Source organism: Salvelinus alpinus, chromosome 3 (assembly GCF_045679555.1).
Source record: "Salvelinus alpinus chromosome 3, SLU_Salpinus.1, whole genome shotgun sequence".
Classification (NCBI taxonomy): domain Eukaryota; kingdom Metazoa; phylum Chordata; class Actinopteri; order Salmoniformes; family Salmonidae; genus Salvelinus; species Salvelinus alpinus.
The window spans coordinates 97758587-97784562 of NC_092088.1; the positions used below are offsets into that span (position 1 = coordinate 97758587).

General features: G+C 43.9%; 1 protein-coding gene across 17 annotated transcripts in view; it reads right to left on the reverse strand.

Annotated features, from left to right (window-relative positions):
- The window catches only part of jakmip3 (Janus kinase and microtubule interacting protein 3), an 84567-nt gene extending 70831 nt beyond the window's left edge, over positions 1-13736 (reverse strand). For all 17 annotated transcript variants that reach the window (XM_071394626.1, XM_071394624.1, XM_071394623.1 and 14 more), the window contains exon 1: positions 13572-13736. In XM_071394626.1, coding sequence (XP_071250727.1) covers positions 13572-13721 — 150 coding nt within the window. In that variant the 5' untranslated portion in view covers positions 13722-13736. The remainder of the gene's footprint in view (positions 1-13571) is intronic.
- Positions 13737-25976: the final 12240 nt, after the last annotated feature.

Sequence of the window (25976 nt, forward strand, 5' to 3'; positions counted from 1 at the left end):
GTAGAATGGTAGAATAGCATTAACACTAGTCTGACTAGGCTACTGTAGAATGGTAGAATAGCATTAACACTAGTCTGACTAGGCTACTGTAGAATGGTAGAATAGCATTAACACTAGTCTGACTAGGTAACTGTAGAATGGTAGAATAGCATGAACACTAGTCTGACTAGGTAACTGTAGAATGGTAGAATAGCATTAACACTAGTCTGACTTGGCTACTGTAGAATGGTAGGATAGCTTTAACACTAGTCTGACTAGGCTACTGTAGAATGGTAGAATAGCATTAACACTAGTCTGACTAGGCTACTGTAGAATGGTAGAATAGCATTAACACTAGTCTGACTAGGCTAGTGTAGAATGGTAGGATAGCATTAACACTAGTCTGACTAGGTAACTGTAGAATGGTAGAATAGCATTAACACTAGTCTGACTAGGTAACTGTAGAATGGTAGAATAGCATTAACACTAGTCTGACTAGGCTACTGTAGAATGGTAGAATAGCATTAACACTAGTCTGACTAGACTACTGTAGAATGGTAGAATAGCATTAACACTAGTCTGACTAGGTAACTGTAGAATGGTAGAATAGCATTAACACTAGTCTGACTAGAATACTGTAGAATGGTAGAATAGCATTAACACTAGTCTGACTAGACTACTGTAGAATGGTAGAATAGCATTAACACTAGTCTGACTAGACTACTGTAGAATGGTAGAATAGCATTAACACTAGTCTGACTAGGCTACTGTAGAATGGTAGAATAGCATTAACACTAGTCTGACTAGACTACTGTAGAATGGTAGAATAACATTAACACTAGTCTGACTAGGTAACTGTAGAATGGTAGAATAGCATTAACACGAGTCTGACTAGGCTACTGTAGAATGGTAGAATAGCATTAACACTAGTCTGACTAGGTAACTGTAGAATGGTAGAATAGCATTAACACTAGTCTGACTAGGCTACTGTAGAATGGTAGAATAGCATTAACACTAGTCTGACTAGACTACTGTAGAATAGCATTAACACTAGTCTGACTAGGTAACTGTAGAATGTTAGAATAGCATTAACACTAGTCTGACTAGGCTACTGTAGAATGGTAGAATAGCATTAACACTAGTCTGACTAGGCTACTGTAGAATGGTAGAATAGCATTAACACTAGTCTGACTAGGCTACTGTAGAATGGTAGAATAGCATTAACACTAGTTTGACTAGGCTACTGTAGAATGGTAGAATAGCATTAACACTAGTCTGACTAGGCTACTGTAGAATGGTAGAATAGCATTAACACTAGTCTGACTAGGTAACTGTAGAATGGTAGAATAGCATTAACACTAGTCTGACTAGGCTACTGTAGAATGGTAGAATAGCATTAACACTAGTCTGACTAGGTAACTGTAGAATGGTAGAATAGCATTAACACTAGTCTGACTAGGCTACTGTAGAATGGTAGAATAGCATTAACACTAGTCTGACTAGGCTACTGTAGAATGGTAGAATAGCATTAACACTAGTCTGACTAGGCTACTGTAGAATGGTAGAATAGCATTAACACTAGTCTGACTAGACTACTGTAGAATGGTAGAATAGCATTAACACTAGTCTGACTAGGCTACTGTAGAATGGTAGAATAGCATTAACACTAGTCTGACTAGGTAACTGTAGAATGGTAGAATAGCATTAACACTAGTCTGACTAGGCTACTGTAGAATGGTAGAATAGCATTAACACTAGTCTGACTAGACTACTGTAGAATGGTAGAATAGCATTAACACTAGTCTGACTAGGTAACTGTAGAATGGTAGAATAGCATTAACACTAGTCTGACTAGGCTACTGTAGAATGGTAGAATAGCATTAACACTAGTCTGACTAGACTACTGTAGAATAGCATTAACACTAGTCTGACTAGGTAACTGTAGAATGTTAGAATAGCATTAACACTAGTCTGACTAGGCTACTGTAGAATGGTAGAATAGCATTAACACTAGTCTGACTAGGCTACTGTAGAATGGTAGAATAGCATTAACACTAGTCTGACTAGGCTACTGTAGAATGGTAGAATAGCATTAACACTAGTCTGACTAGGCTACTGTAGAATGGTAGAATAGCATTAACACTAGTCTGACTAGGCTACTGTAGAATGGTAGAATAGCATTAACACTAGTCTGACTAGGTAACTGTAGAATGGTAGAATAGCATTAACACTAGTCTGACTAGGCTACTGTAGAATGGTAGAATAGCATTAACACTAGTCTGACTAGGTAACTGTAGAATGGTAGAATAGCATTAACACTAGTCTGACTAGGCTACTGTAGAATGGTAGAATAGCATTAACACTAGTCTGACTAGGCTACTGTAGAATGGTAGAATAGCATTAACACTAGTCTGACTAGACTACTGTAGAATGGTAGAATAGCATTAACACTAGTCTGACTAGGCTACTGTAGAATGGTAGAATAGCATTAACACTAGTCTGACTAGGTAACTGTAGAATGGTAGAATAGCATTAACACTAGTCTGACTAGGCTACTGTAGAATGGTAGAATAGCATTAACACTAGTCTGACTAGACTACTGTAGAATGGTAGAATAGCATTAACACTAGTCTGACTAGGTAACTGTAGAATGGTAGAATAGCATTAACACTAGTCTGACTAGGCTACTGTAGAATGGTAGAATAGCATTAACACTAGTCTGACTAGACTACTGTAGAATAGCATTAACACTAGTCTGACTAGGTAACTGTAGAATGTTAGAATAGCATTAACACTAGACTGACTAGGCTACTGTAGAATGGTAGAATAGCATTAACACTAGTCTGACTAGGCTACTGTAGAATGGTAGAATAGCATTAACACTAGTCTGACTAGGCTACTGTAGAATGGTAGAATAGCATTACCACTAGACTGACTAGGCTACTGTAGAATGGTAGAATAGCATTAACACTAGTCTGACTAGACTACTGTAGAATGGTAGAATAGCATTAACACTAGTCTGACTAGGCTACTGTAGAATGGTAGAATAGCATTAACACTAGTCTGACTAGGCTACTGTAGAATGGTAGAATAGCATTAACACTAGTCTGACTAGGTAACTGTAGAATGGTAGAATAGCATTAACACTAGTCTGACTAGGCTACTGTAGAATGGTAGAATAGCATTAACACTAGTCTGACTAGGCTACTGTAGAATGGTAGAATAGCATTAACACTAGTCTGACTAGGCTACTGTAGAATGGTAGAATAGCATTAACACTAGTCTGACTAGGCTACTGTAGAATGGTAGAATAGCATTAACACTAGTCTGACTAGGCTACTGTAGAATGGTAGAATAGCATTAACACTAGTCTGACTAGGCTACTGTAGAATGGTAGAATAGCATTAACACTAGTCTGACTAGGCTACTGTAGAATGGTAGAACACTAGTCTGACTAGGCTACTGTAGAATGGTAGAATAGCATTAACACTAGTCTGACTAGGCTACTGTAGAATGGTAGAATAGCATTAACACTAGTCTGACTAGGCTACTGTAGAATGGTAGAATAGCATTAACACTAGTCTGACTAGGCTACTGTAGAATGGTAGAATAGCATTAACACTAGTCTGACTAGGCTACTGTAGAATGGTAGAATAGCATTAACACTAGTCTGACTAGGTAACTGTAGAATGGTAGAATAGCATTAACACTAGTCTGACTAGGCTACTGTAGAATGGTAGAATAGCATTAACACTAGTCTGACTAGGCTACTGTAGAATGGTAGAATAGCATTAACACTAGTCTGACTAGGCTACTGTAGAATGGTAGCATTAACACTAGTCTGACTAGGTAACTGTAGAATGGTAGAATAGCATTAACACTAGTCTGACTAGGTAACTGTAGAATGGTAGAATAGCATTAACACTAGTCTGACTAGACTACTGTAGAATGGTAGAATAGCATTAACACTAGTCTGACTAGGTAACTGTAGAATAGCATTAACACTAGTCTGACTAGACTACTGTAGAATGGTAGAATAGCATTAACACTAGTCTGACTAGACTACTGTAGAATGGTAGAATAGCATTAACACTAGTCTGACTAGGTAACTGTAGAATGGTAGAATAGCATTAACACTAGTCTGACTAGGCTACTGTAGAATGGTAGAATAGCATTAACACTAGTCTGACTAGGCTACTGTAGAATGGTAGAATAGCATTAACACTAGTCTGACTAGGCTACTGTAGAATGGTAGAACACTAGTCTGACTAGGCTACTGTAGAATGGTAGAATAGCATTAACACTAGTCTGACTAGGCTACTGTAGAATGGTATAATAGCATTAACACTAGTCTGACTAGGCTACTGTAGAATGGTAGAATAGCATTAACACTAGTCTGACTAGGCTACTGTAGAATGGTAGAATAGCATTAACACTAGTCTGACTAGGCTACTGTAGAATGGTAGAATAGCATTAACACTAGTCTGACTAGGCTACTGTAGAATGGTAGAATAGCATTAACACTAGTCTGACTAGGCTACTGTAGAATGGTAGAACACTAGTCTGACTAGGCTACTGTAGAATGGTAGAATAGCATTAACACTAGTCTGACTAGGCTACTGTAGAATGGTAGAATAGCATTAACACTAGTCTGACTAGGCTACTGTAGAATGGTAGAATAGCATTAACACTAGTCTGACTAGGCTACTGTAGAATGGTAGAATAGCATTAACACTAGTCTGACTAGGCTACTGTAGAATGGTAGAATAGCATTAACACTAGTCTGACTAGGTAACTGTAGAATGGTAGAATAGCATTAACACTAGTCTGACTAGGCTACTGTAGAATGGTAGAATAGCATTAACACTAGTCTGACTAGGCTACTGTAGAATGGTAGAATAGCATTAACACTAGTCTGACTAGGCTACTGTAGAATGGTAGAATAGCATTAACACTAGTCTGACTAGGTAACTGTAGAATGGTAGAATAGCATTAACACTAGTCTGACTAGGCTACTGTAGAATGGTAGAATAGCATTAACACTAGTCTGACTAGACTACTGTAGAATGGTAGAATAGCATTAACACTAGTCTGACTAGGTAACTGTAGAATAGCATTAACACTAGTCTGACTAGACTACTGTAGAATGGTAGAATAGCATTAACACTAGTCTGACTAGACTACTGTAGAATGGTAGAATAGCATTAACACTAGTCTGACTAGGTAACTGTAGAATGGTAGAATAGCATTAACACTAGTCTGACTAGACTACTGTAGAATGGTAGAATAGCATTAACACTAGTCTGACTAGGTAACTGTAGAATGGTAGAATAGCATTAACACTAGTCTGACTAGGCTACTGTAGAATGGTAGAATAGCATTAACACTAGTCTGACTAGGCTACTGTAGAATGGTAGAATAGCATTAACACTAGTCTGACTAGGCTACTGTAGAATGGTAGAATAGCATTAACACTAGTCTGACTAGGCTACTGTAGAATGGTAGAACACTAGTCTGACTAGGCTACTGTAGAATGGTAGAATAGCATTAACACTAGTCTGACTAGGCTACTGTAGAATGGTAGAATAGCATTAACACTAGTCTGACTAGGCTACTGTAGAATGGTAGAATAGCATTAACACTAGTCTGACTAGGCTACTGTAGAATGGTAGAATAGCATTAACACTAGTCTGACTAGGTAACTGTAGAATGGTAGAATAGCATTAACACTAGTCTGACTAGGCTACTGTAGAATGGTAGAATAGCATTAACTCTAGTCTGACTAGGCTACTGTAGAATGGTAGAATAGCATTAACACTAGTCTGACTAGGTAACTGTAGAATGGTAGAATAGCATTAACACTAGTCTGACTAGGCTACTGTAGAATGGTAGAATAGCATTAACACTAGTCTGACTAGACTACTGTAGAATGGTAGAATAGCATTAACACTAGTCTGACTAGGTAACTGTAGAATAGCATTAACACTAGTCTGACTAGACTACTGTAGAATGGTAGAATAGCATTAACACTAGTCTGACTAGACTACTGTAGAATGGTAGAATAGCATTAACACTAGTCTGACTAGGTAACTGTAGAATGGTAGAATAGCATTAACACTAGTCTGACTAGACTACTGTAGAATGGTAGAATAGCATTAACACTAGTCTGACTAGGTAACTGTAGAATGGTAGAATAGCATTAACACTAGTCTGACTCGGCTACAGTAGAATGGTAGAATAGCATTAACACTAGTCTGACTAGACTACTGTAGAATGGTAGAATAGCATTAACACTAGTCTGACTAGGTAACTGTAGAATGGTAGAATAGCATTAACACTAGTCTGACTAGGTAACTGTAGAATGGTAGAATAGCATTAACACTAGTCTGACTAGGCTACTGTAGAATGGTAGAATAGCATTAACACTAGTCTGACTAGACTACTGTAGAATGGTAGAATAGCATTAACACTAGTCTGACTAGGTAACTGTAGAATGGTAGAATAGCATTAACACTAGTCTGACTAGACTACTGTAGAATGGTAGAATAGCATTAACACTAGTCTGACTAGACTACTGTAGAATGGTAGAATAGCATTAACACTAGTCTGACTAGACTACTGTAGAATGGTAGAATAGCATTAACACTAGTCTGACTAGGCTACTGTAGAATGGTAGAATAGCATTAACACTAGTCTGACTAGACTACTGTAGAATGGTAGAATAACATTAACACTAGTCTGACTAGGTAACTGTAGAATGGTAGAATAGCATTAACACTAGTCTGACTAGGCTACTGTAGAATGGTAGAATAGCATTAACACTAGTCTGACTAGGCTACTGTAGAATGGTAGAATAGCATTAACACTAGTCTGACTAGGTAACTGTAGAATGGTAGAATAGCATTAACACTAGTCTGACTAGGCTACTGTAGAATGGTAGAATAGCATTAACACTAGTCTGACTAGGCTACTGTAGAATGGTAGAATAGCATTAACACTAGTCTGACTAGGCTACTGTAGAATGGTAGAATAGCATTAACACTAGTCTGACTAGGCTACTGTAGAATGGTAGAATAGCATTAACACTAGTCTGACTAGACTACTGTAGAATGGTAGAATAGCATTAACACTAGGTAGACTAGGCATCTTTTGAATGGTAGAATAGCATTAGGAGTAATTTGTCTTGTTAATCAAAGGCATCTTTACTGGGCTATTAGTTCGTTCAATACCCTCTTCAGACCCATAATTTACATCTTTACATTATTGAGACTATTCCCAGCTGTAGTTCACACTTTAAAAAACATCCCCATTTCTGTTCACCATTTCCGTTCCTTGTTCATCGGTTGTTTCCATGGTACTGTACCAAGCACACAGCAACACCAACAGTGGAAATGAGCAATTTCTGTATTGCAAGATACAACTATTCACAAGGGTTAAAGGTTAGGTTGCACAATGCCCTTCTTGCCTTGCAGCTATACAACCGGAGTGTGTTCACTAGGAGTGAGACTGATATAACACCTGCTGAGCCCAGCGCCAGTCGCTCCCATCTAGTAGAATGAAATGGATCAATCACACTGCAAGACCGTGCAGGGGCAGAATCAAGACATTATTCCAGATCATTTTATCTTCACTTAGAAATCCTAAGAGTCACATTGTATCATATGATCCACGAGTAAAAGCCAAGAGAGTAACAAGAAACTTTGAGATAAATCTGACCGAGATAAAAAGACATGATTATGTTAAAAGGTAAACACTGTGACCTAACAATCAGGGTCATGTAAGACAGACAGCTAAGTGGTAACTGCCTCCATTGTCAAAATAAACCATGGAGATAAGTATCCCTATTGTGACATCATATTGTCTGAAATAAACCTGCATAGTGGGTGATAAGTATCCTTATTGTGACATCATATTGTCTGAAATAAACCTGCATAGTGGGTGATAAGTATCCTTATTGTGACATCATATTGTCTAAAATAAACCTGCATAGTGGGTGATAAGTATCCTTATTGTGCCATCATATTGTCTGAAATAAACCTGCATAGTGGGTGATAAGTATCCTTATTGTGACATCATATTGTCTAAAATAAACCTGCATAGTGGGTGATAAGTATCCTTATTGTGACATCATATTGTCTGAAATAAACCTGCATAGTGGGTGATAAGTATCCTTATTGTGTCATCATATTGTCTGAAATAAACCTGCATAGTGGGTGATAAGTATCCTTATTGTGACATCATATTGTCTGAAATAAACCTGCATAGTGGGTGATAAGTATCCTTATTGTGACATCATATTGTCTGAAATAAACCTGCATAGTGGGTGATAAGTATCCTTATTGTGACATCATATTGTCTGAAATAAACCTGCATAGTGGGTGATAAGTATCCTTATTGTGACATCATATTGTCTGAAATAAACCTGCATAGTGGGTGATAAGTATCCTTATTGTGACATCATATTGTCTGAAATAAACCTGCATAGTGGGTGATAAGTATCCTTATTGTGACATCATATTGTCTGAAATAAACCTGCATAGTGGGTGATAAGTATCCTTATTGTGACATCATATTGTCTGAAATAAACCTGCATAGTGGGTGATAAGTATCCTTACTGTGACATCATATTGTCTGAAATAAACCTGCATAGTGGGTGATAAGTATCCTTATTGTGACATCATATTGTCTGAAATAAACCTGCATAGTGGGTGATAAGTATCCTTATTGTGACATCACATTGTCTGAAATAAACCTGCATAGTGGGTGATAAGTATCCTTACTGTGACATCATATTGTCTGAAATAAACCTGCATAGTGGGTGATAAGTATCCTTATTGTGACATCATATTGTCTGAAATAAACCTGCATAGTGGGTGATAAGTATCCTTATTGTGACATCATATTGTCTGAAATAAACCTGCATAGTGGGTGATAAGTATCCTTATTGTGACAACATATTGTCTGAAATAAACCTGCATAGTGGGTGATAAGTATCCTTATTGTGACATCATATTGTCTAAAATAAACCTGCATAGTGGGTGATAAGTATCCTTATTGTGACATCACATTGTCTGAAATAAACCTGCATAGTGGGTGATAAGTATCCTTACTGTGACATCATATTGTCTGAAATAAACCTGCATAGTGGGTGATAAGTATCCTTATTGTGACATCATATTGTCTGAAATAAACCTGCATAGTGGGTGATAAGTATCCTTATTGTGACATCATATTGTCTGAAATAAACCTGCATAGTGGGTGATAAGTATCCTTACTGTGACATCATATTGTCTGAAATAAACCTGCATAGTGGGTGATAAGTATCCTTATTGTGACATCATATTGTCTGAAATAAACCTGCATAGTGGGTGATAAGTATCCTTATTGTGACATCATATTGTCTAAAATAAACCTGTATAGTGGGTGATAAGTATCCTTATTGTGACATCATATTGTCTGAAATAAACCTGCATAGTGGGCGATAAGTATCCTTATTGTGACATCATATTGTCTGAAATAAACCTGCATAGTGGGTGATAAGTATCCTTATTGTGTCATCATATTGTCTGAAATAAACCTGCATAGTGGGTGATAAGTATCCTTATTGTGACATCATATTGTCTGAAATAAACCTGCATAGTGGGTGATAAGTATCCTTATTGTGACATCACATTGTCTGAAATAAACCTGCATAGTGGGTGATAAGTATCCTTATTGTGACATCATATTGTCTAAAATAAACCTGCATAGTGGGTGATAAGTATCCTTATTGTGACATCATATTGTCTGAAATAAACCTGCATAGTGGGCGATAAGTATCCTTATTGTGACATCATATTGTCTGAAATAAACCTGCATAGTGGGTGATAAGTATCCTTATTGTGACATCATATTGTCTGAAATAAACCTGCATAGTGGGTGATAAGTATCCTTATTGTGACATCATATTGTCTGAAATAAACCTGCATAGTGGGTGATAAGTATCCTTATTGTGACATCATATTGTCTGAAATAAACCTGCATAGTGGGTGATAAGTATCCTTATTGTGTCATCATATTGTCTGAAATAAACCTGCATAGTGGGTGATAAGTATCCTTATTGTGACATCATATTGTCTGAAATAAACCTGCATAGTGGGTGATAAGTATCCTTATTGTGACATCATATTGTCTGAAATAAACCTGCATAGTGGGTGATAAGTATCCTTATTGTGACATCATATTGTCTGAAATAAACCTGCATAGTGGGTGATAAGTATCCTTACTGTGACATCATATTGTCTGAAATAAACCTGCATAGTGGGTGATAAGTATCCTTATTGTGACATCATATTGTCTGAAATAAACCTGCATAGTGGGTGATAAGTATCCTTATTGTGACATCATATTGTCTAAAATAAACCTGTATAGTGGGTGATAAGTATCCTTATTGTGACATCATATTGTCTGAAATAAACCTGCATAGTGGGCGATAAGTATCCTTATTGTGACATCATATTGTCTGAAATAAACCTGCATAGTGGGTGATAAGTATCCTTATTGTGTCATCATATTGTCTGAAATAAACCTGCATAGTGGGTGATAAGTATCCTTATTGTGACATCATATTGTCTGAAATAAACCTGCATAGTGGGTGATAAGTATCCTTATTGTGACATCACATTGTCTGAAATAAACCTGCATAGTGGGTGATAAGTATCCTTATTGTGACATCATATTGTCTAAAATAAACCTGCATAGTGGGTGATAAGTATCCTTATTGTGACATCATATTGTCTGAAATAAACCTGCATAGTGGGCGATAAGTATCCTTATTGTGACATCATATTGTCTGAAATAAACCTGCATAGTGGGTGATAAGTATCCTTATTGTGACATCATATTGTCTGAAATAAACCTGCATAGTGGGTGATAAGTATCCTTATTGTGACATCATATTGTCTGAAATAAACCTGCATAGTGGGTGATAAGTATCCTTATTGTGACATCATATTGTCTGAAATAAACCTGCATAGTGGGTGATAAGTATCCTTATTGTGTCATCATATTGTCTGAAATAAACCTGCATAGTGGGTGATAAGTATCCTTATTGTGACATCATATTGTCTGAAATAAACCTGCATAGTGGGTGATAAGTATCCTTATTGTGACATCATATTGTCTGAAATAAACCTGCATAGTGGGTGATAAGTATCCTTATTGTGACATCATAGTGGGTGAAACATTCTTCAGGCATGGTGCTTCATCTCTTCACAGGTTCTTGATGGGGATTGTGACTTCACCCCTACCTACATGTAAAACTACCTCGACTACCCCCGCACATTGACTCGGTACCGGTACCCCCTGTATATAGCCTTGTTATTGTTATTGTTATTGTGTTACTTTTTATTTATATATTTTTTATTTATTTGGTCAATATTTTCTTAACTCTTTCTTGAACTGCACTGTTGGTTAAGGGCTTGTTAGCAAGCATTTCACAGTACCTGTTGTATTCAGCGCATGTGACTAATAAAGTTTGATTTGATTGGCTGTAGCTCAATAGAAACCTGTTTCAGAGACATTGGGGTTACCATCGTATCATACTGACCAGTGACCACTACTCTGTTGGGACAGATATGGGACATGCGATCAAGACAATTCATATAAAACTCACAACATATCACAACATAATGATATTGTTGTGGTGCCCCTCGTCAATGTAACCAAACAGAGGAGCCAAGCTAGTCTCTTCCCACAGTTACTTTCCAGTGAGCCTAAAGCCAGACTGACAGAATGGTGCTCATTATGTAAAGCATGTCCTGACAAGTTAAACAGACACTCAGCAATGGAAAGTTAGCTAATGTACTCCCAGCTCCTCCCCTATACAAGGCATTCACACACAGCCAATGACATGGACATGTCATTAACAGTCTCAGCTATGCAATTAGCTCCCCAAGCTGTCAATCAAAACACACAGCCAATGACAGGTACATGTCAGGCATGCCCCCGCCCCCCCAGCCGAACCATTAGCCCCTCAGGCTGTCAATCAAAACACACAGCCAATGACAGGTACATGTCAGGCATGCCCCCGCCCCCCCAGCCCAACCATTAGCCCCTCAGGCTGTCAGTCAACTAGCACAGTGACATTGAAACAGTCCTATCGTACACAGATTACATAGGCTTGCTTCCCAAATGGCACCCTATTCCCTTTACAGCGTATTACAGGACCTATAGGGATCAAGACCTATAGTAGTGTACTTTGGTAAGGAGTAGGGATCCATTTGTGACTCACCCATAGACAGGAATACGTATTAGCCAAGCTGTACTACAGTAATGCCACATTACCCCTGTAATGAATTAACACAGAGGAGATCGTTCAGTGCAGAGAAATATAATCTACAGTGGAAGAGACGTCTGTTGGAATACTGGGCTCCCGAGTGGCGCAGCGGTCTAAGGCACTGCATCTCAGTGCTAGAGGCATCACTATAGACTCTGGGTTCATTCCAGGCTGTATCACCGCGGTCTAAGGCACTGCATCTCAGTGCTAGAGGCATCACTATAGACTCTGGGTTCATTCCAGGCTGTATCACCGCGGTCTAAGACACTGCATCTCAGTGCTAGAGGCATCACTATAGACTCTGGGTTCATTCCAGGCTGTATCACCGCGGTCTAAGGCACTGCATCTCAGTGCTAGAGGCATCACTATAGACTCTGGGTTCATTCCAGGCTGTATCACCGCGGTCTAAGGCACTGCATCTCAGTGCTAGAGGCATCACTATAGACTCTGGGTTCATTCCAGGCTGTATCACCGCGGTCTAAGGCACTGCATCTCAGTGCTAGAGGCATCACTATAGACTCTGGGTTCATTCCAGGCTGTATCACCGCGGTCTAAGACACTGCATCTCAGTGCTAGAGGCATCACTATAGACTCTGGGTCCATTCCAGGCTGTATCACAGCGGTCTAAGACACTGCATCTCAGTGCTAGAGGCATCACTACAGACCCTGGTTCCATTCCAGGCTGTATCACAGCGGTCTAAGACACTGCATCTCAGTGCTAGAGGCATCACTACAGACCCTGGTTCCATTCCAGGCTGTATCACAGCGGTCTAAGGCACTGCATCTCAGTGCTAGAGGCATCACTATAGACACCCTGCTTCAAATCCCGGGCTGTATCACAACCCGGCCGTGATTGGGAGTCCAATAGGGCGGTGCACAATTGGCCCAGCGCCGTCCAGGTTTGGCCGGTGTAGGCCATCATTGTAAATAAAAATTTGTTCTTAACTGACTGGCCTGGTTAAATAAAAAATAAAAATACATTGCCAGCGGCTGCTTTGAGTGGTAACATGGATGTTTCATCATTTTATCCCACCATGAGACAGACTTCACTCCTTTCCAAGTTCCTCCTCATCAAATACTGAAAGTCACAGACATATTGGTAACCTGTCTGTATACCACTCCGTCTGCCTTGAGGGGTATGTCTAAAAACACCAATCTAAAAACCACCGCCTGTCCTGTAGTGCCTCAGGCCTGCCTTGGCAAAGAGGTCTTCTAACATCAATGAGACTTCCTGGTGGAATACATGTTAAATCAATGTGTGTCTTATAGTTCCCACCTTGCTTTTCTCCTGCTGTAGTTCTATCTGGATGTCTGTGAGTTTGGCCCTCAGATCTTCATTGGCAGCCTGCAGGGCCGCCAACGTATCTGCCCTCTCCATCTTGCCTCGGCCCCCAGCCCCGGCCCCCCCGGGCCCCTTCTTGGACATGGTGAGGCTCTGGAGGTGGTGCTCCAAGGGCCCAAGCCCCCCCCCCCTCCCCTCTCTCTGGAGGAAGCACCTGAGAACCTTCTCTAGTGTCTTCAGCCTTCTGTCAGCCTGCCGTCCTCAGCTACATCTTCTGGTCCACCTGGAACAACAAGACACAACACAACATTTTAGTGAAGAGGCTGTTGCTCCTTTTCTAACAAGTTAGACTGTTGATCCTTTTTTGACAAGTTGGGGCTGCCGAGTGGCGCAGCAGGTTAACGGCACTGCATCTCAGTGCTAGAGGCGTCACTACAGACCCTGGGTCGATTCCAGGCTGTATCACAGCGGTTAACGGCACTGCATCTCAGTGCTAGAGGCGTCACTATAGACCCTGGGTCGATTCCAGGCTGTATCACAAACGGACGTGATTGGGAGTCCCATTAGGGCGGTGCAAAATTGGCCCAGCGTCATCCAGTTTAGGGTTTGGCCGAGGTAGGCCGTCATTGTTAATAACAATTTGTTTTTTAACTGACTTGCCTAGATAAATAAAGGTTACATTTGTATTTTTGTTTTCTAAAGTTAGACTGTTGATTCATTCAGAACAAGTTAGACAGTTGATTCATTCATAACAAGTTAGACAGTTGATTCATTCATAACAAGTTAGACTGTTGATTCATTCATAACAAATTAAACTGTTGATTCATTCATAACAAGTTAGACTGTTGATTCATTTATAACAAGTTGATTCATTCATAACAAGTTGATTCATTCATAACAAGTTAGACTGTTGATTCATTCATAACAAATTAGACTGTTGATTCATTTATAACAAGTTGATTCATTCATAACAAGTTAGACTGTTGATTCATTTAAAACAAGTTAGACAGTTGATTCATTTATAACAAGTTAGACAGTTGATTCATTCATAACAAGTTGATTCATTCATAACAAGTTAGACTGTTGATTCATTTATAACAAGTTAGACAGTTGATTCATTTATAACAAGTTAGACAGTTGATTCATTCATAACAAGTTGATTCATTCATAACAAGTTAGACTGTTGATTCATTTATAACAAGTTAGACTGTTGATTCATTCATAACAAGTTAAACTGTTGATTCATTCATAACTAGTTAGACAACAACTTAAGTGTTTGAAGTCTTTGTCTACTTCTTCTGTCCCACCTGTAAGAAGAAGAAGAAGAAGAAGAAGAGGAGGAGGAGGAAGAGGAGGAGAACACAAGACAGAAACACAGTTACGTGATAAACAGGAATATGAACCATAGGGAGGGTGTCTAGAATTATTTTAACTGTAAGTGTGTCAACAATTCAAGCTCTACTACGTCATATACAAGCAGCCTTACAGACAGATTTGCCTGGCACCGGTTTCCACAAGCAGCCTTGCAGACAGACTTGCCTGGCACCGGTTTCCACAAGCAGCCTTGCAGACAGACTTGCCTGGCACCGGTTTCCACAAGCAGCCTTGCAGACTGACTTGCCTGGCACCGGTTTCCACAAGCAGCCTAGCAGACAGACTTGCCTGGCACCGGTTTCCACAAGCAGCCTTGCAGACAGACTTGCCTGGCACCGGTTTCCACAAGCAGCCTTGCAGACTGACTTGCCTGGCACCGGTTTCCACAAGCAGCCTAGCAGACAGACTTGCCTGGCACCGGTTTCCACAAGCAGCCTAGCAGACAGACTTGCCTAGCACCGGTTTCCACAAGCAGCCTTGCAGACAGACTTGCCTGGCACCGGTTTCCACAAGCAGCCTTGCAGACAGACTTGCCTGGCACCGGTTTCCACAAGCAGCCTAGCAGACAGATTTGCCTAGCACCGGTTTCCACAAGCAGCCTAGCAGACAGATTTGCCTAGCACCGGTTTCCACAAGCAGCCTTGCAGACAGACTTGCCTGGCACCGGTTTCCACAAGCAGCCTAGCAGACAGATTTGCCTAGCACCGGTTTCCACAAGCAGCCTTGCAGACAGACTTGCCTGGCACCGGTTTCCACAAGCAGCCTAGCAGACAGATTTGCCTGGCACCGGTTTCCACAAGCAGCCTTGCAGACAGACTTGCCTGGCACCGGTTTCCACAAGCAGCCTAGCAGACAGACTTGCCTGGCACCGGTTTCCACAAGCAGCCTAGCAGACAGACTTGCCTGGCACCGGTTTCCACAAGCAGCCTAGCAGACAGACTTGCCTGGCACCGGTTTCCACAAGCAGCCAAGCAGACAGACTTGCCTAGCACCGGTTTCCACAAGCAGCCTTACAGACAGACTTGCCTCGCATCGGTTTCCACAAGCAGCCTAGCAGACAGACTTGCCTGGCACCGGTTTCCACAAGCAGCCTAGCAGACAGACTTGCCTGGCACCGGTTTCCACAAGCAGCCTAGCAGACAGACTTGCCTGGCACCGGTTTCCACAAGCAGCCTAGCAGACAGACTTGCCTAGCACCGGTTTCCACAAGCAGCCTAGCAGACAGACTTGCCTGGCACCGGTTTCCACAAGCAGCCTAGCAGACAGACTTGCCTGGCACCGGTTTCCACAAGCAGCCTAGCAGACAGACTTGCCTAGCACCGGTTTCCACAAGCAGCCTTACAGACAGACTTGCCTCGCATCGGTTTCCACAAGCAGCCTTGCAGACAGATTTGCCTAGCACCGGTTTCCACAAGCAGCCTTGCAGACAGATTTGCCTAGCACCGGTTTCCACAAGCAGCCTTGCAGACAGACTTGCCTGGCACCGGTTTCCACAAGCAGCCTTGCAGACAGACTTGCCTGGCACCGGTTTCCACAAGCAGCCTAGCAGACAGATTTGCCTAGCACCGGTTTCCACAAGCAGCCTAGCAGACAGATTTGCCTAGCACCGGTTTCCACAAGCAGCCTTGCAGACAGACTTGCCTGGCACCGGTTACCACAAGCAGCCTAGCAGACAGATTTGCCTAGCACCGGTTTCCACAAGCAGCCTTGCAGACAGACTTGCCTGGCACCGGTTTCCACAAGCAGCCTAGCAGACAGACTTGCCTGGCACCGGTTTCCACAAGCAGCCTAGCAGACAGACTTGCCTGGCACCGGTTTCCACAAGCAGCCTAGCAGACAGACTTGCCTATCACCGGTTTCCACAAGCAGCCTTACAGACAGACTTGCCTCGCATCGGTTTCCACAAGCAGCCTAGCAGACAGACTTGCCTGGCACCGTTTTCCACAAGCAGCCTAGCAGACAGACTTGCCTGGCACCGGTTTCCACAAGCAGCCTAGCAGACAGACTTGCCTGGCACCGGTTTCCACAAGCAGCCTAGCAGACAGACTTGCCTAGCACCGGTTTCCACAAGCAGCCTAGCAGACAGACTTGCCTGGCACCGGTTTCCACAAGCAGCCTAGCAGACAGACTTGCCTGGCACCGGTTTCCACAAGCAGCCTAGCAGACAGACTTGCCTAGCACCGGTTTCCACAAGCAGCCTTACAGACAGACTTGCCTCGCATCGGTTTCCACAAGCAGCCTTGCAGACAGATTTGCCTAGCACCGGTTTCCACAAGCAGCCTTGTAGACAGATTTGCCTCGCACCGGTTTCCACAAGCAGCCTTGCAGACAGACTTGCCTAGCACCGGTTTCCACAAGCAGCCTTGTAGACAGATTTGCCTCGCACCGGTTTCCACAAGCAGCCTGCAGACAGATTTGCCTTCCACCGGTTTCCACAAGCAGCCTGCTGACAGATTTGCCTTCCACTGGTTTCCACAAGCAGCCTTGCAGACAGATTTGGTTTCCACCAGCAGCCTTGCAGACAGACTGCCTTGCACTGGTTTCCACCAGCACTTCCCAAGGGTAACTTCAGGTTCCCAAGCCTTTTCGGTTTCCCATTCTGTTGAATCTCTGAGAAATGTTGGCTAGGCAAAACGTAGACTTAATGATTAGGATAATATAAACATCAGGAGGAGTCTTCGAAAGTCTTCTCCAACATTGTGTCATGACAAGGTAAATCTGCATCACGTCACACCGACCCAATCCTCTAATCCTCTTCTCATCGTCAGCCTCCTATAATAACATTCTAGCCTGGTCAAATAGACTGACCACTGTGCTCATGTGAAGTAAAACACAATGTGAGCTCTCATGAGATCAGACTGCTTTCACCAAGCTCATAACATTCACCTGTGTTCGACAATTCAATCACACAAAAACATCCTTGACTTGCCCTGTTAGTTTTTCGTACCATCAGATATCAGCAACTATGTGTAAAGTGAGTACACTAATGTTAATGTATATTCCATGGCAGATCCACTCGCATCAAATCAAATAAAATGTTATTGGTCACATATTCAAATATTTAGCAGATGTTATTGCGGGTGTAGTGAAATGCTTATGTTTCTAGCTCCAACAGTGCAGTAATATCTAACAATTCAACAACAATACACACAAATCTAAAGTAAAATAATGGAATTAAGAAATATATAAATATTAGGAAGAGCAACGTCGGAGTGGCATTGACTAAAATACAGTAGAATACAGTATATACATATGAGATGAGTAAAACGGAATGTAAACATGATTAAAGTGACTAGTGTTCCGTTATTAAAGTGGCCAGTGATTCAATGTCTATGTACAAAGGGCAGCAGCCTCTCAGGTGCAGGGTTGAGTAATCGGGTGGAAGCCATATGTACATCTATGTCAATGTCTATCAGCCTAAATACGTATATCCATGTAAGCCTTCGGTGCAGCTAGGTTTGTGGTCCCTACAGTACGTTAGCTTACAATCTGAAAGCTTTTTAGTTCCCCCCCTCTGTTGAACCACTGATCTACAGTATGTCCAATAGGCAACACACAGCCCTTGGTACATGAGGACTACATTAAATACAGGCATTTTGTTGTGTGTTGGCTGGAGAAATCCAATACAGTGACACGTTTCCAAGCCACAGCTCTCTCTCTACCCGACCAGTACGCTAGTTGAATTATACATGAGCCAGTCCAGACTGGACACAAAAGAATCAAGAGAGAGAGGTGCAAAACCTGTGAATTGTCATGAATCTACAGGACACATGTTCATATGACGACCATTGAAGGACTGATCGCAGAATATTACAGACAGTTTGAGCAAATCACATCACGACCAAAAGACAGTGAAACGATCACAAAAAACAATACATTTTAAACTACTGGGAAATGAGTCTGTTGTGACAGACTGCTGCATAAATACTAAGTCCATCAGCACAGAGATGAAAATGAACTAGAAACACACACATCTAGAATATAGCTTTCTCCCCATAACCGTGGAAACAGTTCAACCGTCTGGGCTTCTCTCCTCTGCATCATCTCCTTACAGAACAGCCTGGGCTTCTCTCCTCTGCATCATCTCCTTACAGAACAGCCTGGGCTTCTCTCCTCTGCATCATCTCCTTACAGAACAGCCTGGGCTTCTCTCCTCTGCATCATCTCCTTACAGAACAGCCTGGGCTTCTCTCCTCTGCATCATCTCCTTACAGAACAGCCTGGGCTTCTCTCCTCTGCATCATCTCCTTACAGAACAGCCTGGGCTTCTCTCCTCTGCATCATCTCCTTACAGAACAGTCTGGGCTTCTCTCCTCTGGATCATCTCCTTACAGAACAGCCTGGGTTTCTCTCCTCTGCATCATCTCCTTACAGAACAGCCTGGGCTTCTCTCCTCTGCATCATCTCCTTACAGAACAGCCTGGGCTTCTCTCCTCTGCATCATCTCCTTACAGAACAGCCTGGGCTTCTCTCCTCTGCATCATCTCCTTACAGAACAGCCTGGGCTTCTCTCCTCTGCATCATCTCCTTACAGAACAGCCTGGGTTTCTCTCCTCTGCATCATCTCCTTACAGAACAGCCTGGGCTTCTCTCCTCTGCATCATCTCCTTACAGAACAGCCTGGGCTTCTCTCCTCTGCATCATCTCCTTACAGAACAGCCTGGGCTTCTCTCCTCTGCATCATCTCCTTACAGAACAGCCTGGGCTTCTCTCCTCTGCATCATCTCCTTACAGAACAGCCTGGGCTTCTCTCCTCTGCATCATCTCCTTACAGAACAGCCTGGGCTTCTCTCCTCTGCATCATCTCCTTACAGAACAGCCTGGGCTTCTCTCCTCTGCATCATCTCCTTACAGAACAGTCTGGGCTTCTCTCCTCTGCATCATCTCCTTACAGAACAGCCTGGGTTTCTCTCCTCTGCATCATCTCCTTACAGAACAGCCTGGGTTTCTCTCCTCTGCATCATCTCCTTACAGAACAGCCTGGGCTTCTCTCCTCTGCATCATCTCCTTACAGAACAGTCTGGGCTTCTCTCCTCTGCATCATCTCCTTACAGAACAGCCTGGGCTTCTCTCCTCTGCATCATCTCCTTACAGAACAGCCTGGGCTTCTCTCCTCTGCATCATCTCCTTACAGAACAGCCTGGGTTTCTCTCCTCTGCATCATCTCCTTACAGAACAGCCTGGGCTTCTCTCCTCTGCATCATCTCCTTACAGAACAGTCTGGGCTTCTCTCCTCTGCATCATCTCCTTACAGAACAGCCTGGGCTTCTCTCCTCTGCATCATCTCCTTACAGAACAGTCTGGGCTTCTCTCCTCTGCATCATCTCCTTACAGAACAGTCTGGGCTTCTCTCCTCTGCATCATCTCCTTACAGAACAGCCTGGGCCTCTCTCCTCTGCATCATCTCCTTACAGAACAGCCTGGGCTTCTCTCCTCTGCATCATCTCCTTACAGAACAGCCTGGGCTTCTCTCCTCTGCATCATCTCCTTACAGAACAGCCTGGGTTTCTCTCCTCTGCATCATCTCCTTACAGAACAGCCTGGGCTTCTCTCCTCTGCATCATCTCCTTACAGAACAGCCTGGGCTTCTCTCCTCTGCATCATCTCCTTACAGAACAGCCTGGGCTTCTCTCCTCTGGATCATCTCCTTACAGAACAGCCTGGGCTTCTCTCCTCTGCATCATCTCCTTACAGAACAGCCTGGGCTTCTCTCCTCTGCATCATCTCCTTACAGAACAGTCTGGGCTTCTCTCCTCTGCATCATCTCCTTACAGAACAGCCTGGGTTTCTCTCCTCTGCATCATCTCCTTACAGAACAGCCTGGGTTTCTCTCCTCTGCATCATCTCCTTACAGAACAGCCTGGGCTTCTCTCCTCTGCATCATCTCCTTACAGAACAGTCTGGGCTTCTCTCCTCTGCATCATCTCCTTACAGAACAGCCTGGGCTTCTCTCCTCTGCATCATCTCCTTACAGAACAGCCTGGGCTTCTCTCCTCTGCATCATCTCCTTACAGAACAGCCTGGGTTTCTCTCCTCTGCATCATCTCCTTACAGAACAGCCTGGGCTTCTCTCCTCTGCATCATCTCCTTACAGAACAGCCTGGGCTTCTCTCCTCTGCATCATCTCCTTACAGAACAGCCTGGGCTTCTCTCCTCTGCATCATCTCCTTACAGAACAGTCTGGGCTTCTCTCCTCTGCATCATCTCCTTACAGAACAGTCTGGGCTTCTCTCCTCTGCATCATCTCCTTACAGAACAGCCTGGGCTTCTCTCCTCTGCATCATCTCCTTACAGAACAGCCTGGGCTTCTCTCCTCTGCATCATCTCCTTACAGAACAGCCTGGGCTTCTCTCCTCTGCATCATCTCCTTACAGAACAGCCTGGGTTTCTCTCCTCTGCATCATCTCCTTACAGAACAGCCTGGGCTTCTCTCCTCTGCATCATCTCCTTACAGAACAGCCTGGGCTTCTCTCCTCTGCATCATCTCCTTACAGAACAGCCTGGGCTTCTCTCCTCTGGATCATCTCCTTACAGAACAGCCTGGGCTTCTCTCCTCTGCATCATCTCCTTACAGAACAGCCTGGGCTTCTCTCCTCTGCATCATCTCCTTACAGAACAGCCTGGGCTTCTCTCCTCTGCATCATCTCCTTACAGAACAGCCTGGGCTTCTCTCCTCTGCACCATCTCCTTACAGAACAGCCTGGGCTTCTCTCCTCTGCATCATCTCCTTACAGAACAGCCTGGGTTTCTCTCCTCTGCATCATCTCCTTACAGAACAGTCTGGGCTTCTCTCCTCTGCATCATCTCCTTACAGAACAGCCTGGGCTTCTCTCCTCTGCATCATCTCCTTACAGAACCGCCTGGGCTTCTCTCCTCTGCACCATCTCCTTACAGAACAGCCTGGGCTTCTCTCCTCTACATCATCTCCTTACAGAACCGCCTGGGCTTCTCTCCTCTGCATCATCTCCTTACAGAACAGCCTGGGCTTCTCTCCTCTGCATCATTTCCTTACAGAAAAGCCTGGGCTTCTCTCCTCTGCATCATCTCCTTACAGAACAGCCTGGGCTTCTCTCCTCTGCATCATCTCCTTACAGAACAGCCTGGGCTTCTCTCCTCTGCATCATCTCCTTACAGAACAGCCTGGGCTTCTCTCCTCTGCATCATCTCCTTACAGAACAGCCTGGGCTTCTCTCCTCTGCATCATCTCCTTACAGAACAGCCTGGGCTTCTCTCCTCTGCATCATCTCGTTACAGAACAGCCTGGGCTTCTCTCCTCTGCATCATCTCCTTACAGGACAGCCTGGGCTTCTCTCCTCTGCATCATCTCCTTACAGAACAGCCTGGGCTTCTCTCCTCTGCATCATCTCCTTACAGAACAGTCTGGGCTTCTCTCCTCTGCATCATCTCCTTACAGAACAGCCTGGGCTTCTCTCCTCTGCATCATCTCCTTACAGAACAGCCTGGGCTTCTCTCCTCTGGATCATCTCCTTACAGAACAGCCTGGGCTTCTCTCCTCTGCATCATCTCCTTACAGAACAGCCTGGGCTTCTCTCCTCTGCATCATCTCCTTACAGAACAGCCTGGGCTTCTCTCCTCTGCAACATCTCCTTACAGAACAGCCTGGGCTTCTCTCCTCTGCATCATCTCCTTACAGAACAGCCTGGGCTTCTCTCCTCTGCATCATCTCCTTACAGAACAGCCTGGGCTTCTCTCCTCTGCATCATCTCCTTACAGAACAGCCTGGGCTTCTCTCCTCTGCATCATCTCCTTACAGAACAGCCTGGGCTTCTCTCCTCTGCATCATCTCCTTACAGAACAGCCTGGGCTTCTCTCCTCTGCATCATCTCCTTACAGAACAGTCTGGGCTTCTCTCCTCTGGATCATCTCCTTACAGAACAGCCTGGGCTTCTCTCCTCTGCATCATCTCCTTACAGAACAGCCTGGGCTTCTCTCCTCTGCATCATCTCCTTACAGAACAGTCTGGGCTTCTCTCCTCTGCATCATCTCCTTACAGAACAGCCTGGGTTTCTCTCCTCTGCATCATCTCCTTACAGAACAGCCTGGGCTTCTCTCCTCTGCATCATCTCCTTACAGAACAGCCTGGGCTTCTCTCCTCTGCACCATCTCCTTACAGAACAGCCTGGGCTTCTCTCCTCTGCATCATCTCCTTACAGAACAGCCTGGGCTTCTCTCCTCTGCATCATCTCCTTACAGAACAGCCTGGGCTTCTCTCCTCTGCATCATCTCCTTACAGAACAGCCTGGGCTTCTCTCCTCTGCATCATCTCCTTACAGAACAGCCTGGGCTTCTCTCCTCTGCATCATCTCGTTACAGAACAGCATGGGCTTCTCTCCTCTGCATCATCTCCTTACAGGACAGCCTGGGCTTCTCTCCTCTGCATCATCTCCTTACAGAACAGCCTGGGCTTCTCTCCTCTGCATCATCTCCTTACAGAACAGTCTGGGCTTCTCTCCTCTGCATCATCTCCTTACAGAACAGCCTGGGCTTCTCTCCTCTGCATCATCTCCTTACAGAACAGCCTGGGCTTCTCTCCTCTGGATCATCTCCTTACAGAACAGCCTGGGCTTCTCTCCTCTGCATCATCTCCTTACAGAACAGCCTGGGCTTCTCTCCTCTGCATCATCTCCTTACAGAACAGCCTGGGCTTCTCTCCTCTGCATCATCTCCTTACAGAACAGCCTGGGCTTCTCTCCTCTGCATCATCTCCTTACAGAACAGCCTGGGCTTCTCTCCTCTGCATCATCTCCTTACAGAACAGCCTGGGCTTCTCTCCTCTGCATCATCTCCTTACAGAACAGCCTGGGCTTCTCTCCTCTGCATCATCTCCTTACAGAACAGCCTGGGCTTCTCTCCTCTGCATCATCTCCTTACAGAACAGCCTGGGCTTCTCTCCTCTGCATCATCTCCTTACAGACCAGTCTGGGCTTCTCTCCTCTGGATCATCTCCTTACAGAACAGCCTGGGCTTCTCTCCTCTGCATCATCTCCTTACAGAACAGCCTGGGCTTCTCTCCTCTGCATCATCTCCTTACAGAACAGTCTGGGCTTCTCTCCTCTGCATCATCTCCTTACAGAACAGCCTGGGTTTCTCTCCTCTGCATCATCTCCTTACAGAACAGCCTGGGTTTCTCTCCTCTGCATCATCTCCTTACAGAACAGCCTGGGCTTCTCTCCTCTGCATCATCTCCTTACAGAACAGTCTGGGCTTCTCTCCTCTGCATCATCTCCTTACAGAACAGCCTGGGCTTCTCTCCTCTGCATCATCTCCTTACAGAACAGCCTGGGCTTCTCTCCTCTGCATCATCTCCTTACAGAACAGTCTGGGCTTCTCTCCTCTGCATCATCTCCTTACAGAACAGTCTGGGCTTCTCTCCTCTGCATCATCTCCTTACAGAACAGCCTGGGCTTCTCTCCTCTGCATCATCTCCTTACAGAACAGCCTGGGCTTCTCTCCTCTGCATCATCTCCTTACAGAACAGCCTGGGCTTCTCTCCTCTGCATCATCTCCTTACAGAACAGCCTGGGCTTCTCTCCTCTGCATCATCTCCTTACAGAACAGCCTGGGCTTCTCTCCTCTGCATCATCTCCTTACAGAACAGCCTGGGCTTCTCTCCTCTGCACCATCTCCTTACAGAACAGCCTGGGCTTCTCTCCTCTGCATCATCTCCTTACAGAACAGCCTGGGCTTCTCTCCTCTGCATCATCTCCTTACAGAACAGCCTGGGCTTCTCTCCTCTGCATCATCTCCTTACAGAACAGCCTGGGCTTCTCTCCTCTGCACCATCTCCTTACAGAACAGCCTGGGCTTCTCTCCTCTGCATCATCTCCTTACAGAACAGCCTGGGCTTCTCTCCTCTGCATCATCTCCTTACAGAACAGCCAGTAGAGACACTCATCCATCACAGTGACAGAGCAGGAACAGGGAAATAGAGGGAGGTAGGGAGATAGAGAGGGGGAGAGAGAGAGAGAGAGAGAGAGAGAGAGAGAGAGAGAGAGAGAGAGAGAGAGAGAGAGAGAGAGAGAGAGAGAGAGAGGGAGAAAGAGAAAGAGAGAAAGAAAGAGAGAGGGAGAAAGAGAGAGAGAGAGAGAGAGAGAGAGAGAGAGAGAGAGAGAGAGAGAGAGAGAGAGAGAGAGAGAGAGAGAGAGAGAGAGAGAGAGAGAGAGAGAGAGAGAGAGAGAGGGAGAAAGAGAAAGAGAGAAAGAAAGAGAGAGGGAGAAAGAGAAAGAGAGAAAGAAAGAGAGAGGGAGAAAGAGAAAGAGAGAAAGGGAGAGAGAGAGAGAGAGAGAGAGAGGGAGAAAGAGAGAGAGGGAGAGAGACACAGAGACACAGAGAGCGAAAGAGAGGGAGGGAGGGAAAGAAAGAGAGATAGATAGCTTTCTAGAGAGAGAGAGACAGAGAGAGAGAGCGACCGACAGAGAGAGTAAATCTCAGTAAGACCAAAATAATGGTGTTCCAAAAAAGGTCCAGTCGCCAGGACCACAAATTCCATCTAGACACCGTTGCCCTAGAGCACACAAAAAACTATACATACCTCGGCCTAAACATCAGCACCACAGGTAGCTTCCACAGAGCTGTGAACGATCTGAGAGACAAGGCAAGAAGGGCATTCTATGCCATCAAAAGGAACATAAATTTCAACATACCAATTAGGATCTGGCTAAAAATACTTGAATCAGTCATAGAGCCCATTGCCCTTTATGGTTGTGAGGTCTGGGGTCCGCTCACCAACCAAGATTTCACAAAATGGGACAAACACCAAATTGAGACTCTGCATGCAGAATTCTGCAAAAATATCCTCCGTGTACAACGTAGAACACCAAATAATGCATGCAGAGCAGAATTAGGCCGATACCCACTAATTATCAAAATCCAGAAAAGAGCCGTTAAATTCTACAACCACCTAAAAGGAAGCGATTCCCAAACCTTCCATAACAAAGCCATCACCTACAGAGAGATGAACCTGGAGAAGAGTCCCCTAAGCAAGCTGGTCCTAGGGCTCTGTTC